The sequence below is a fragment of the Narcine bancroftii genome, chromosome 2 (assembly GCF_036971445.1).
Source record: "Narcine bancroftii isolate sNarBan1 chromosome 2, sNarBan1.hap1, whole genome shotgun sequence".
NCBI classification, from domain to species: Eukaryota; Metazoa; Chordata; class Chondrichthyes; order Torpediniformes; family Narcinidae; genus Narcine; species Narcine bancroftii.
This window is the reverse complement of record NC_091470.1, coordinates 88,188,494-88,205,660: the sequence shown is the minus strand read 5'-3', so window position 1 is coordinate 88,205,660 and position 17,167 is coordinate 88,188,494. Positions and strand designations below refer to the sequence as shown.

Here is a 17,167-nt window from a genome sequence, read left to right as displayed (position 1 = left end):
GTAAACATAACAAGAACAGCAGAGAAAGACACCAAAAACACCCTTACTCATACTAAGTCATTGGAAACTTGAAATAAGCAGGACTGCTAGAAAAGAACAGTGAGTCAGAAGTAGATAAGGATTGAAAAACAAATAAAAACTAAAGATTGGAGGAATAACGCCTTACATTCCATCTTGGCAGGCTCCAACCATAAAGGTATTAATATCATTTTCTGTTCCGAGTCTCTCTCTCCCTATCCCTCTGTCTCCTCTCCTCCCCCCCCAAACCCTTCCCCCTCCAGTCAGAGCACCCTCAACCCTCGCCCCATCACTTTGCAGTTTCTTTCTCTTCTACCCTCCCATCTGCCTCCAACTCTGACCCATCAGCTACTCCTCCTGGCCTCCTCACCCATCCTCTCCCCTCACACCCACCTCCAACCCCACCCCCACTACCTTTTTATTCAAACATCTACCTCATTCCAGGCCCAAAGCGTTGTTCACCCTTGACTTTCTATGGCTGATGTGCAACCCACTGAATTTCCCCAGTATTTTTTGTGCCCAGCGCTCGACCCCAGCATCGGCATACTTTCTTGTTTAACTCAGGATCACGTAAAATTGAGCAGGTGAATCAGAACATTACATTCTGAAGGCAGAGTATTTACCTTACTTTCCATTTCACTTCATGACTTGCCTCCTTCATGCCCCATGGAAAAGTGGTGCTGATTCGCATTGCCAGGCCTTCTATGTCCTTTAACCCCATGCTATTTGTTGGTTTCTCCCTCAGTCTTACGTCAAATTCTCAGTTGGACGGAGGGGCAGAGGACTGCGCTCCTGAAGGTGCACCATCACAGTTTAAGGCAGCCACGCCGTGGAGCAGGTTCCATTTTGCGTTCTCCATCTTAAAAGCACTGTGTGCTCAATGGTATTTCTGTGTAGCAGTACCATAGTCCCACATGCTATTGAAAGCACCTTGCATTGATAGAGTTCTAACCCTTTTTATTGCACGTGAAGGAAAGGTTATTATGACATACTTTCTATGGGTTCAGATTTTAAATATTTAGACTGGATCCTAATTATCCATATGTTTCATAGTTCACATCTCATATCACCACAGTTAGTTAGAGTTAGTAAGCCATAGTCGGCTTACATAGGTTGCACAACATTGTGGGCCAAAGGGCCTGTACTGTGCTGTAATATTTGTGTTAATGCCCAAGGAAATTCTATTTTACTTAGCGCTGTGGCAACATTGACAATATCTTACTATCAACCTCAATCTCAATTGACATTACAGTGCTGTATAGGCCCTTCAGCTCTCAATGTTGTACTGACCTGAGTAAACCTACCTCACACTTAGAACCCACTATTTTTCTTACAACCATGTGACTCTCTAAGCACGTTTGAATGTCCCTATTGTACCAGTCTCCACCACAATCCCCGACAATGCATTCCAGGCACCTTGCACTCTTTGTTTAAAATACTTACCTTTCACATCTCCCCTAAACTTTCCTCCACTCACCTGTTTGCAAGGTATTTGCTATTGGTGCCACAGAAAAAAAGGTGCTGGTTGTCCACCCCATCTACGTTCCTCATAATCTTCCCTCTATTTAGTTAGCTCCCATCCTTCATTGCTCCCAAGGGAAAACCCCTAATTCAGTCAACCTTGCCTCGTATGCCATGTTTTCCAATCTAGTTAACATCCTGGTAATTCTCCTCTGCACCTCTCCGAAGCATCGACATCGTCCTGTCATGAAGCAACTAGAACTGAACGCAATACTCAGATTGTGGTCTAACCAGAGCTTTATAGAGCGGAAACATTACCTCAAGGCTCTTGAACTCAACCCCCCGAACTAATGAAGGCCCACACACCATACACCTTCATCAGTAAAAACAAAATGCTGGAGAAACTGAACAGGTCAAAGAGTATAGCAAAGATAAAGAGATAACCAGTCTGGTCTCCAATTTTGAGGAAGGACATACTAGCTATAGAGGGTGTGCAGCGCAGATTTACAAGGTTAGTTCCAGGGATGGCGGGGTTGACATATGCTGAAAGGCTAGAAAAACTGGACTTGTATCCGATGGAGTTTAGAAGGATGAGGGGGGACATGATTGAGGTATACAAAATTATCAGGGGGATAGACAGGGTGAAGTCGGATTACTTGTTCCCAATGATGGGGGAGACGAGGACTAGAGGGCATAGTTTAAGAATACAGGGTAGGCCCTTTAGGACGGAGATGAGAAAACATTTTTTTACCCAGAGAAGTGTGAATCTGTGGAATGCTCTGCCACAGAGGGTGGTAGAGGCAGATTCGCTGATTATGTTCCAAAGAGAGTTAGATAAGACTCTAGTGGGCAAAGGAGTTAAGGGTTATGGGGATAAGGCTGGAAAGGGGTACTGATGGTAGTGATCAGCCATGATCTGTAAAATGGCGGTGCTGGCTCGACGGGCTGAAGGGCCTACTCCAGCTCCTATTGTCTATTGTCTATTATGGTATGCCCAAACAAAATGATGGGGGGAGGGGCAGGCCCACTCCCACGCCAACATGTCTGTCCATGGCCTCATGTACTGTTAAACCAAGGCCACCAATAAATTGGAGGAGCAACACCTGGGGACTCTCCAACCGGACAGCATTAACATCGACTTCTCTGGTTTTGCCAGCCTACCGCCCGCTCTCCCTCCCTTCCCCTATATTACTGTAGTAGGAAATAATCTAGGAAAGTTAATAAAAGCAGAAATCTCTAGAGGACTCTACAAATATTATAAATTCAACAGCAGATGATTACATTAACATTGTATCTTCCCTGTTCTTGCCACAATTTATAAGCTGTCTAAACCGGTGTTTAAGGTGAGTGGAGGAAAGTTTAGGGGAGATAGGAGAGGCACGTTTTTTTTATAGAGAGAGGCTTTATGCCTTCTTTCCTACAGCTCCCCACCCCCTTCCATCTCCATTCACAGAGCCGCATTTTGCTCATACCTTGATGAAGGGCGAAACATTGGTCGTGTATCTTTATCTTTGCGACAGAAAGTACACGGTTTGACCTGATGAATTTCTCTAGCATTGTGTTTTTTTACTATCCATGGTATCTGCAAACTTTTGTGTTTTAGTCTTGCTGGTATGTCATGCTTACCTTGAAAGGTAGGATTAAATGTGTCTCACTACCCATGCCTATTGCCATAACAATATTCCAAAGAATAGTTACTGAAACATAGAGCAGCTATTGCAACATGCGACTGCACGTATTAGAACTCAGTGTTCATTGAAATGCAACTGAAATTATGAAAAAGAGGCTTACAAAGTCAAAAGAGATAAATATGTAAAGCAGTGGTTTTCAAACTTTTTCTTTCCACTCACATACCACTTTAAGTATTCCCTATGCCATCGGTGCTCCGTGATTAGTAAGGGTTACTTAAGGTGGGATGTGGGTGGGAAGAAAAAGTTTGAAAACCACTGTTTTAATCGTCCCTCACTGACTCATTATGTGCACAATTTCATAACTCCAAAGGAAATGGCCCAATGACAATTTTTCTCAAACAAAATGCTTCGGTAACAATTGGGTCTAGAGCAGTGATTCTCAACTTTCCCTTCCCACCCACGTACCACTTTAAGCAATCCCTTACTAATCACAGAGCACTGATGGCATAGGGATTACTTGAAGTGGGATGCGAGTGGAAAAGAAAAAGGTTGGAAACCATTGATGTAAAGTTAATTGGAGTTTGAACATCGATTCAAATGGGAATAAGTACACTCACCATGGCAACAAAATTTCAGGGTGAATGCCAATTAGTGCAGAATGTGGAATAACTCATGGAATCTGAATCAAGGTTTCCACACCTTGTGTGAACAGAATATTGCCCTGTTTGGTAAACGAAGCTGAAACCTAGTTCTGTAATTTTGTTTAAATGTGGAAGAATGCAGGAAAAAAATAATTGAACATGATTCACACAGATTTCACTTTTTACACATGTACACGGGTAAGAAGAGTAGTGCATTCCATCATTGAATAAGATGAAATGTGCTCTGATTGTAACCTGTTCGTGTCAACGTTTCACCCTCCCCACCCCCCTCCTTTCTACCCTCCTCCTTTCTTGCTCAGGAACAATTGCCCAAATTTGCCTTAAAAATGTTTAAAGATTTTACTTCCTCTTCTATTTGGGAGAGAGGAAAAGAATCACATCTTCCATGATATAAATGGGCAAACCTGAAATTTAAACAGTGACCTGTGGTTCTAAATTCTCCTGCAAAATGAAACATTTTTTCCACAGCCTCTATGCCCAGATCTTTCAGGAACCAGGTTGCCTTTCTCTTTAAAACTGCAGCAGATAAAAGCCCAGCCTAACCATCCTTTGTTACTTACACATTTACATCCTTCCCTTAAATAAGGAGACCAAAAATGCATCCAGTTCCCTGGAAACTGACTCGTCAATGCCCTATGTCTGCAAAGTAGAACCTCATGTTCTGTTGGCCTTTTCCAAAGATACATAAACCCAACCATCTGGAAAGAACCATTGTTTCCACTTTCTCTTGCCCCCCTGAACTAATTTCTTTTTCCCCCCAGTCCAATCCCTCCCTACCTACATTTGTGATACCTCACACGCCCTTCAATGACTTCAGATCCCTTGAACTGGACCGCCTCATTTTTACTTTGAATGTCCAATCCCTTCATGACTCCATTCCCCATATGGAAGGTCTCAAAGCATTTTGCTTCTTTCTGGACCAGAGACTCGAACAGTCACCCTCTACTACCGCCCTCTTCCGCCTGGCAGAACTTGTCCTCACTCTAAACAGCTTCTTTTTTGTCTCATTTCACATCCTACAAATCAAAGGAGTAGCCAAGGGTCCCCACATGGGTTCCAGCTACACCTGTCAGTTTGTGGGCTTTGTGGAGCAATCCATGCTGCAAGCCTACACAGACAAGACCCCTCAACTCTTCCTCCATTATAATGAAAACTACATCAACACGATGAGCTCATCAACTTTATTTACTTTACTGCCAACTTCCACCCCAATCTCAAACTGACCTGGTCATTCTCCGACAACACTCTCCCCTTTCTAGATCTCTCTGTCTCCATCTCGGGAATCAAGCGTTCCTCCAACATATATTGTAAACCTACCAACTCCCACAACTATCTTGACTACAACGTCCTCACACCCTGTCCCTTGCAAGGAATCTATTCCCTTCTCTCAATTCCTCTGTCTCTACTGCACCTGTTCCTAAGATGAGGTCTTCCAGTCCAGATCATCTGGAATTTCGGCTCTCTTCCACAATCATGGCTTCCCCTCCACCACCATAAACTCACCTCTCACCTCATCTATTTCTCACTCATCTGCCCTGGCCCCCTCTGCCCCCAGACGCAAAAAGCACAAAATTTCCCTTGTCCTCACCTACCACCAACCAGCCTTTGCATCCAGCACATTATCCTCCAGAATATCCAACACTTACCACAGGATCCCACTACTAGACCCATCTTCCCTTCTCCTCACTCCATCAGGTTCCACTCACTCCATGATTCCCTGCTCCACCAACCCCCCAACCTCCCCGCCACCGCTACCTTTTCCTGTGGCCACAGGAGGAACCACACATGCCCACACCTCCTCCCTCAACACAGTTTGGGTCCAAAAACAGGCCTTTCAAGAGAAGCACCATTTCACTTGTGTATCCACAGGACTGATTTACTGCATTTGGTGCTCCCTTTGTGGCCTTCTCCCCATCACAGAAACTGGGCACAGACTGAGAGGTTGCTTCACTGAGCGCCTTTGCTCTGACAATACTGGTGATGGGGACCTCCCAGTGGCCAACCATTTCAGTTCTGTGACCCACTCCGACACTCACATGTCTGTCCATGGCCTCATGTACTATCCCACCAAGACCACCCATAAATTGAAGGAACAACACCTGATTTTCCATCTGGGCCCTCCCAGCCAGATGGCACTGCTCCGGTTTCTGCTAACCCTCTCTCCTATATCCTTCCCTTCCCTACCCCTGTCTTCTCTCCTCTGGCTCTCCAACCCCTTCCCTCTCTATTCACCAGCCATCCCTCCCCTACCCCCCCACTTGCTGCTCTCCCTTCTTCACCTATTGCCCCGGCCTTGGTGACCAGGCTCCTCCCCCGCCACACCCCTCCCACTCTTACCTTTTCGTTTGGATGCCTGCCGACATTTATTTCATGATGAAAGGCTGATGCCTGAAACGTCAGTTCTGTATCTTTACCGTTGCCATATAAAGGACACTGACCTGCTGAGTTTCTCCAGCTTTGTTTTTTTTCCTTCAACCATGGAGTCTTCAGACTTCTGCATTTTACTTCTTAGCTTTCCTAATTCCTCTCTTCACCAGCAAATGAGCATTTTGTTCATTATGCAGTGGAAAACCTACACTGCTTTGCATCTTGCATCTCTTTTATCTCTCACCATTTACTTCAAATGCATACTTACAGCCAAAGAGAAACAATTTCACAGTTTCCTTCTTTATTCTCCATTTACCAGATCTTTGTCAACTTAATCAACCTCTCTATATCCCTATGTAACCTTCATATGCCCTCTTCAGAACCTATTCTCCTCCCTATCTTGGGTCATGAGTGAATTTAGCAACTTTCATCCCAATCAGTTATATGAACTGTAAAGGACTTGAGGCATTGAGAGCAGTCCCTGGGCCACACCGTCCTTCACACCTGACCAACTAGAAATTGTTTCCTGTTTACCAGCCAATCTTCTCCCAATGCTGCTTTCTTATCTCCTCAACCCTGAACTTTAATTGACCACATGACATTTTGACACCACACCATTCTGGAAATCCAAGTACAGTGAATGAAGTCAATATAGAGGATCACCAAGGCACCTGAGAAGATCACTTTTCTCTATTGGGACCATTGCTTAAATAGGCCTCAAAGAATTATCGAGCACCCTTTCTATCTAGCACAGTTGTTCTCCACCTTTTTCTTTCCACTCACAACCCATGTTAAATAATCCCTATGCCATTGGTGCTCTGTGGTTAGTAAGGGATGGCTTATGGTGGGGTGTGAATGGGAAGGGAAGTTCCTGTTCCCTCCCACTTTCCAAAGATGTATGGGGTTAGTAGGTTAATTGGTCACATAGGTGTATTTGGGCAGTGTAGGTGTGTGGGTCGGAAGGGTTTGTTACCGTGCTGTATCTCAAATTTTAAAAAAGAAATTGCAGTCAGAAAATTGGCCCAATTGCGAACAAAATCATTTTCTTTCAAATATTAAAAATGTGTCAACGGCTGTAAGCAAGGTGTCTATAAAGACAAAGGAACGCTCCAATTGTATTTTACATGATTGATATCTATTTGCTTACAGAAGCCAGGGACAAGTAGTGGGTACGGTGCTTTCTAATTGCAGCACCCGGCTAGCCCTCCTGGGACCCGGGTGCAATTCCTGGGTCATGGGTTCAATTGAGTCTAATGTCAACTTCTAAGGTCAACTTATCAACACAATTTCTCTTCTGCAAAGAGAGAAAAAAAAATCAATGAATTTTAGGAAACCAGCAGAACTGTAAAACCTGGATAACCCTGCAGACTGTTGCCTTTGAAGATCTTCAAAGCAAGAAATTGGGAAGTCTGAGATAGGTTAAAATTAAAAACCTCTCTCAAGCAAAACTACTTACAAAATTATTTACCCGCCCACAAAGTCACACCACAGGACAAGTGGTGCCAACCAGACACCGGATCTGATATCTGAAAGTGAATAAACATCCTGTTTCAAGTCTAGTTTAATTATACATGGCCAAAAGTCTCACAAAATAAAGTGTTATGCTCCAAATGCAAGTCTGACAATAAAATGCAACAAAAAAATATCCCAATCCCAGTCACTTAATACTGATTGGTAACTTCCTGCTGCCAGATATTCCGTGAATCTGTCAAGTGAAGAGTCTAAATTTCAATGTTTCAATTAAATTCAGAAAGCCAGTGATCAAAAATTTCAAATCCAAAGCCAATTCATGTTGATGAATGAATTACAGTGTTCAGTTAATGCTTAACCTTGGCTCTTCCCGAAACAACATTTATTATTGGCTGGAAATAACCCAGTAGAGAAGTCACAAGTCAATGCAGTTGAGAGGAGAGTTTTGATAATTAAATAGTCTTGCTTGCTTGAATTTCCAGTCAAACTACATGAAGTTAGGTCCAGCGAACTTTTGAATTTCAATGGAATTATAATAAAGAGCAGAAAGCAGCTGGAAAATGTGAATTCTAATAAGTCTGGAATTCTTCAAGTGGACTGATTTATCCTGACCTAATCTAATGCTCAGTTCCCTTTATTTAATCAAACGGTGCTCAATGTTGACGTATTACATCATTTTTCTGACATCTCTGCTGTATATGTCTGCATCATTTGCCGTGAAAACAAAATGAATAACCACTATGAATCAAATGGATTTACTCTTCATTACCTGCGCAACTTTTCAAAAGCCCAGATCACACACTCAACCCATGCTGATGTCATCATGCACTGATGTCACATGGCCGGGTCGATGCCTTCAGGGAGTTGTAGTGCCGTCATAGTTCAGCTACAATAGGCTATTCAATCAAATATAGTTTATTTTTCCAGAATGATGCAATTCATAATTGAAGAGCACATCTAAAGGATGAAAGCCGACAATGTCATCTGCACCTGATGCATCTGTCCATTATAATACAGGCAGTTGTGTCATTGGTCAAGGAGCCAAGGACCTGTTTTCCAATACAGGATATCCTCCACTATGTTTTTTTTTTATAATGTCAGTGTAAAAATGACTCTGAGTCAAAACAAGCGAAGATGCTCAACTGCAACCAAATTACACTCCATTGTCAATTTATGCACTGGACCCTCCTGCTGTGTGAATCTGTAGCACTTGATGAACTTCCACCTGCTCCTGCCATCTGCCGAGCTGTCCCTCTGTATTTCAAGCGCCCTCCACCACTTCCTGAATGGGCATCAAGTGACGACTGCAGCTCAGGAAACGTATTCCATGATGACCACACAGCTGACTGCTGCAAAATAGGTTCAAATGTGCAGCCTTAGAGACTGGATTTAGTCACGAATGAGTTCCCAACATTTGCCGAATCTGCAGTTGGTTTTTAGGCCAGGCTTTCGAGCTGTACATTTGCCATTTTAAAAAAAATGTGGAAACAATTTTGGATGAGGGGTAGTTGATGCGATGATCCATATCTCATTGTAGCACTCCATTGTAACCTGAACGAATATCGTGGAGCCACATTGGTGGATGCACAATCTTCATCTTGGCATTTCCTCACAACCAATGATTAAACTCATCATGAGATGTTTTTATCAATGTACTGCAGAAAAATAAAGTTGTAAATTTCCTAATGACTGCTGCATGTACTGTGAGGAACTCCAGTCAATAGTACCATCTCCCTAGACCAGTGGTTCTCAACCTTTTTCTTTCCACTCACATACCATTTTATGGTATCTCTATGCCATCGGTGCTCTGTGATTAGTAAGAGATTGCTTAAAGTGGGGTGTGAGTGGGAAGAACAAGTTTGAAGGTCACTCCTTTAATCATATCTTATTGACTCGTTATGTGCAAGTTTTCAGAACTCCAAAGGAAATGGGCCGATGACAATTTTTCTCAAGCAAAATCTTTCAGTAACAATAAGGTCTCGTGCAGTGATTCTCAACCTTCCCTTCCCACTCACATCCCACCTTAAGCAATCCATTATTAATCATAGAGAACCAACGGCATAAGGAATACTTAAAGTGGTATCTGAGTGGAAAGAAAAAGGTTGAGAACCACTGCCCTCGACTGCTGAGTTGACGTGATATATACCACCCTGTGCCACAAGTTCCCTGGGTCACTTGATATCTATTGCCCAATCAGCTTCCTGCTGATCTGAGCTTTTCAATGCCAACTGCCTGAGACACCTGACTCCAATTGCCAGGTGCAGCCTTCAGATAAAATCCCTGTTGAAGTCTGCTACAATATTTTTGGGTACCTGGCCACATTTATTCCCAATCCATAATCCCATTCTCCCTGGCAAATTCATGGCCAAACATCAGGGCCTCCTTTGCAATTTCCTATCTAAGAGTGTGGACTCAGTGAAGATGGGAAACCATCTCATCCACTATCACACACAATACCAGAGCTCCTCAAAGATGTGTATTTAATCCCCTGCTGTACTCCCTCTGTACCCACCACTGTACAGGCAAATACTGTTCCAACTCCATCTTCAAATTCACCAACGACACATTAGTCACATCGGTGTATATGGTCACATGGATGTATTTGGGCAAGGCGAGCTCGTGGGCCAGAAGGACCTGTTACCATGCTGTATCACTAAATTTTAAAAATTATATTAGCGGAGCTGCATCAAAAGATGAGGAGACAGAACACAGGAAAGTGATTGAAAGTCTGGTGTCATGTTAACAACCTCTTTCTCAGTATCAATAAGAAAAAGGAGATGATCATTGACCTCAGGAGTGGGAACAGAGACCACTTCTCTGTCCACATTAAGGAATAGATACCTTAACGTTCTTAGGGATAAATGTCCCACCAACATGACCTGGGTTAAGCATATTGATGCAACAATCAAGAAAACAAGCCAATGCATCTATTTTCTCAGAATACTAAGGAAGTTCATCATGTCCCCCTTTGACCCTCAACAATGTCTACAGGTGCACCATCAAAACCATACTTGCTGGATGCAGCAGAGTGCAGGATGGCAACTGCTTTGCTTGAGTTCAGAAGAAGCTGCATGTATGTAGTTCAGAGCATCACATAAACTCCCCTCCATTGACTCCATCTCCCTAGAAGAGGCAGCAAATGCACTGAAGGACCAATCACCCCTCAGACAAACTTTCTTCAGCTTCCTCTAATTGGGTAGAGATAGTAAACACGCACCCACATGGTTATAGACAGTTTCTTCCCCACAGCCATCAGGTTCCTGAATGAGCCTCACCATGCTACCTTGTTTGGTGCAAACTGATCTTCCTTTTTATTGTAATGAAAATTATGAATTGGACAACACAAAAGCTGCAAATGTTGGAATCTTGAGCAACTAAAAAATTGCTGGAGGCACTCAGCAGGTCAGACAGCATCCATGTGTAGAAATGGTCAACTTTGAGTCTGAACCCTATACCAAGACTAAGATAGTAAAACTGAAATTAATATAAAGGGGGAGGAACCCAGAGGTGACAAAAATATGGGGCAGAAAACGTGGGAGATGGAGAGACAGATAGAGGGAGAAACCATCAGGAAGAGTGGGAGGGAAAATAAAAGTTAGAGAGAGAGAGCGAGAGAAAGAGAAAACATAAGTCCAGGAGTAGGTAAAGAAGAGATGAGAAATCAGATGGGGGTGGGTTGGGTGACCACTTTGTCAAACACCTGTACTTGTTTGTGGGTCTAAACTTGAGCTGCCTGCAGCCAACAATTTCAACTCCCCCAACCATTCCTACAGTGACACGTCTCTCCTTGGCCTCATTCATTGTCAGGGTGAGGCTCCAGGGAAATTTGAGGAACAACACACCATATTCCTCCTGGGCAGCCTTAAACCTAATGGCATGAACAATGACTTCTCTCATTTTAAGTAACCCCAATCCCAGCTGATTCCACGGTTTCCATCTCTACATCACCTATCCTTGTACTCATTTTTGCCTCTCTCTAGTGGCCAAGAATGCAGTACGTTTCCCCATAATGGAAAAGTTTGGGACCGGACAGTTTGCTGTTACTGGGTTTTTTTTCAGTTAACGGGACAATGGCTTTCAGCAATATCAGCAGGTACTTGTAGCAGAGGTTAAACAACAAAATAAGGGCGGGTTTTTCGAGTTTGAAATAATGTTCAATACGTACCAAATAACAACTTGATCTCTGCTTACAAAAGAAGATAAGTGCAGCACCAAATTCTCATCAACTTTTTCAAATGTTTCCTCCAGTGTCAACTGCTTCATTAACAATAGTTTTTGTCTTAGAAATCTCTCTTCGATTTTATACACAGTCATGATTTATAAATGCACTCTGCTCTAGTCTTTCAATAAGTCCAGCACCTACAGGCACTTTTTCTGCTGTGTTAATTAAGTCCTCTTCTTCATGCTCGCCTGGATGCAGAACAATTTCAGCTATTTCACCATCAGTCATTGAATGAACAACTGCAGCCTCATTATTGATGTTCAAAGATTTCAACTTGTGATGCTAAAAAAGTCCAGTTAATGGAACTCCGGTTAAGGGGAATCGCACTGCCGCCGGGGCCTCCCTTTCCAACATTCACCAGACGCATTGCTAAAAGAACTTTTCTCCAATGCTCTATGTTCCATTACATTTTAAGAAACGATCAGGAAGCCAGCATTTAACAGTTCACGAAAAAAAAATATAGAGTGGAGCACTAAAAGAAACAACAATCAGTGATTTCTCATTTACTTCTCGAGCACAGTCTTAATTTGGTCTATCAGTCTTCAATCAATTTTGAGTTTATGTCACTAATGTGATGGGCAGCAACTAGCCCAGATTTTGTCCATACTGTTTTATTGGCATTTTTACGTTCAATGTGAGGTTAATGCCAAATAAAGGGAATTCTTTCCATTCGATGAAGCCTTTAACATGCAACAGTAGCAGGTCTCTTGCATTGATTTGGAAGAGGACCATTTATTGTGTTGGCATGAGCCTTTTCTCCTATTCCCCAAGCAATTAATTTTTTTGATGGACCTCTCTAAGTGAAATGTCTTATAAATTAGGAATAATCTATATTGTAGTCCCAATTCCAAAAATAACTGGAGAAGCATTGCATCAACATGTTTTACACTGGGCTAATTGAAGGCATCTCATTTATTTCGTTACTATTTTAACACAAATCCTACTTCATCTTTCCATTCATAAAAAGATTGTATTGTCTGGAGAAACTGGTCAACTAAAAATCAGAGGCTAATTTCTCCTTCAGAAAACAGCAATAGTACGCGCACACTTTAATTTTTGGATCTAAAGAAGTAGTATTTGTTTGAATAAAAAATATTTACATTAGCTCTATTAGCATGAGATGAGTTTCAGGTAGTTATTTTAAACCAGCATCTGTTTCTAACTATACTGAATCAAAAGTCATCGGAACGAATAGACAGAACCAGGCTGATCAAGGCTTCCCTGATCAAGATTGTCTAAATTTAATTCCAATGCCCACAGCTGAATCCTGAATTCTACAGTGAAAGCCATTCCTTATCATTTGATGAATCACATCAACACTTGACCGGCTGCAAGATTAAATCCTTCACCGCAAAAATCAAGCACAAAGTACCCCCAACAACACAAAGGGGAACTTCAAGGCTCAGGTTGTTCAGTCATGAGATGAGATGTACAAGAACAGGAACCAAAAAAATTAATTTAACTGGGTGAAAATGAGAAACTCAGCAGGTCAAATAGTGTCCTTTATGAGCAAATAAGATACATAACCGACGTTTCAGGCTTGAGCGCTTCATCAAGCTATGGAAGAATGTCAGCAGGCATCCGAACAAAAAGTTGGAGGGGGAGGGCAAAGACAGGAGGTGATTGGAACCAACTCATAAACTTTCAATACTGCTTGTTTAACAGTATCATAAGTTGCCACTTGCTCTGTAGTCAAACTAGAGGATGCAATTTGTGCTTTTCCCTTCAATACACTTTGGAGCATAAGAGGCCATTTTTCTTTTGCCCATCTTGAGCTCTCAGCAACCTTTTCAAAAAGCTGAAAATATGTATCTATATCTCCTTCATCAAAAGGAGGAACTAGATTTATCTTTCTACTCACCAAAACCTTCTCCCCAGGAGTTACAACCTCAATCCTCTTACTTCCCTCTGTCTCAATTTCTAACTTCTCTGATTGAAACTGTCTGTCCCTTTCAATTTCCAGCTTCCTCTGCCTTGTATTGTCTCTATTTATCAGCCTCCAACACCTTCAATTTCTTTCTTTCCTCTTCCACCATCAGTTACTCCAACTCCAATTGTAATTCAACAGATCTATCCTCTGGAAAATTATCTGTTTTTCTCAACAAATTTTCCATCACTTATATAATATTTCACTATAATCTTCTATGTTTGTATTTTCCTCATCCAATGTTTTACTTCAGTCAGTTTTAATGCCTTAGAAGTAACCATCAGTTCCTCTTTTCTCTTGCTCTGCAGCTCTGCAGGTGATGGTTGTGACAAAAATGTATCAACATCCATATCAATAAAAGAATTACGTAAGAAATTGAAGGAATATGGAGAAGTATCGGGGTACAAGATCAACGCAAATAAAAGTGAAGCAATGCCAATGAATAATGCGGATTTCACGAAGTTTAAGAAAGAATCACTATTTAGATGGCAAACACAAGCAATTCGATACCTAGGTGTACAACTAGATAATAATCTCGGCCATCTATACAAACTAAATTATCAGCCATTAATGAAAAAATTACAAGACGTCTTAGAGCACTGGAAAGACTTACCACTAACACTGATAGGAAGGATAAACTGTATTAAAATGAACATCTTCCCAAGGATACAATACCTATCACAATCATTACCAATTCACCTAACAGAGAAATTCTTCAAGGAACTAAAGAAAATAATAAGGAAATTCTTATGGAAAGGGGGGGAAACCGAGGATAGCACTAGATAAATTAACAGAATGGTACAAACAAGGAGGCTTACAACTACCAAACTTTAAGAATTATTATAGAGCAGCACAATTAAGATACCTATCAGATTTTTATCAAACAAGGGAAAAACCAGATTGGACCAGATTAGAACTAGATAAAATAGGGGAGAAGATACCTGAACATATACTATATAAGTGGAATGAAAAATTGGTGCAACATAGGAATTCACCAGTATTGCTCCATCTGCTCAACATTTGGAAGAAGATTCACCTAGAAAGGAATAAAATAAATTATCAACTACCAAAATTAATATTGACACAAAATCAACTAATCCCTTTCACAATAAATAACCTTTCCTTCAAAGAATGGGAGAGAAAAGGGATCAAAAGAATAGAAAATTGTTTTTCGGGAAATAAATTATTATCTTTTGAACAAATGAAGGACAAATATAATATAACTCACGATACAAGGTTTGCATACCACCAACTGAAAACCTACTTGAAGGACAAATTGGGAAACAGTCTGAGGTTACCAGAAGGAAGCAATTTTGAATATGTGATTACAGGCACAATGATAATTAAAAAGTTTATAACAAACATGTACATCAAACTGCAAGAAAAGGAGAATGAGGAAACAAGCTGTAAACCTAAACAAAAATGGGAACAAGATCTAAACATAAAGAATGAAACATGGGAAAAGCTATGCTCCGAAACTATGAGAAATACAATAAACACGAGGTTACGCATGATACAATATAATTGGTTACACAGGCTATACATCACACCCCAAAAGTTAAATAAATGCGACCCAACAGTATCAGACAGATATTTTCGCTGTAAGAAGGAAACAGGAACAACAATACATGTAATTTGGGCATGTGAGAAAGTGAAAAAATTTTGGGAAGATCTAAACCAGGTATTAAATAAAATCACAAAAAGCAATATACCAAAAAACCCAGAGATCTTCCTTCTAAATATATAAGAAATAAAGAACTTGGACTCGATTTGGATGGAGCACAAAAAAGATTTATTATGATAGCCCTAGCTGTAGCAAAAAAATGTATTTTGTTAACCTGGAAATTAGAAGACAACTTGAGAATACAACAGTGGTATATAGAAATAAATAAATGTATTCCATTGGAAAAAATAACATATAATTTAAGAAATAACATCATAGTATTCGAACAAATATGGGAACCGTACATGGAACACAATAGAGAAATCCTACCATGGACTTCCACCACCTAAAATGACAGAAGGAGAAGACAACAAAATGAACTGACCCAGTATGTAAAAGTAGAAGACACAAATTTCTTGTTTATTTTTATTAAGTGACGATATTGTTTAACGGGTTTAATGTATCATATAGATTGAACGTTAAATAAATGGGGATGGGGGTGAGGGAGGGAGGGAAGGGAGGGGGAAAAAGGAGGAGAAAATGACACTGTATATATTCAAGAGAAAAATGTCTGTATGTATTTTGGTCAGTACGGTTCATAGTGTGAAAATTTTTTTTTAAATTTTAAAAACCATCCATTGCTGCTGTTTTAACACACACAAGCTTTAAATTGTCTTAGAAAAACAAATTAACTAATGAATCACAAAGGCTCCAAAAGTTTAAGATCCCAAAACTCCAATTTTCAATCCAAAAGGACGAACTCCCAAAAATGTTACGAGTCCAGATGACTCCAAAATCCAGCAGCAATAGATATTCACCAAGACAAAAAGTTACTTAAACAAAAGTTGCTTTTAATTATCTTTAAACATGAAAATAGGATCAAACTTTAATTTATTACTATTAATTTAATTAACCTAACTTAACCCACTTCTAATTGGAAGTGCATGTGTATGTAATGTGTGTGTAAGTTTAGAAAAGTTCTTTACTTCACAGTCCAATCTCATTTCTCATTCCTCCAAGTTCACTGGTTACAGGCAATTCTTATACTGTGCACAGAATTTAACATTTATAAAGTTCACCAGGCTTTGGTGTTTGAAAGGGAAATGGTTACCACTCAGGAAGGTTCTTGTCCATTTTCAGAGAGAGATTTATTGTTCCTGGACACAAACTGATCCCTTTTAATCAGCCACATCAGTGTCTTGCCGAAGAAACTTGCCCCATCAGGGTTTTCCAGATGATAACCTCTTGCTTTCAAGTCACCACAGAGATCCTTATTGTTTCCCTTATTTCAAGTGAAACATTAGGCAGCCAGTCCTCTCCTCTTGTGTGGATCACAAAGGGGTTAACCAGGCTGAACTAGGAACTCACAACCCATCTGCAAAATGGGGTTTTCCACAAGCTTACCAGCTTGTCCTGTTTCAGTCCCAGCTGTTGAACTGTAAAACTGCAGAACTAATCCCCTCTCTCTCTCTCACAGAGAAAAAACCTGTTTGACTCTCTCTGCTTGAAAAAATACATGACCCTCTTAGAACAACAAGCTGCACTCCAGACAGCCTGCAGCTCCGAACTACTCCTCCGATTTTTTTCATCTGTTGCTTTTCAAAACAACAATCCATTAGTGAAATTTCTTGGGCACTCCCCAGAGTTTTTGTAAAGGTCCTCAGGAGCTACCCTGTCTGGCTTGAGCAGAGCTCCAGTATTTTAAATGAGATTTGTTCTGAAGTGCTTGTATGTGACCTGCTCCAC

General features: G+C 41.0%; 1 protein-coding gene across 7 annotated transcripts in view; it reads right to left on the bottom strand.

The window, feature by feature from the left end:
- The window catches only part of LOC138753873 (spectrin beta chain, non-erythrocytic 1-like), a 264,090-nt gene that overhangs the window by 172,814 nt on the left and 74,109 nt on the right, over positions 1–17,167 (bottom strand). The window contains exon 2 of one of the 7 annotated variants that reach the window (XM_069917409.1): positions 14,700–14,794. The exons of the other annotated variants lie outside the window; for them this stretch is intronic. Coding sequence (XP_069773510.1) covers positions 14,700–14,778 — 79 coding nt within the window. The 5' untranslated portion in view covers positions 14,779–14,794. The remainder of the gene's footprint in view (positions 1–14,699; positions 14,795–17,167) is intronic. 7 annotated transcript variants of the gene reach the window in all.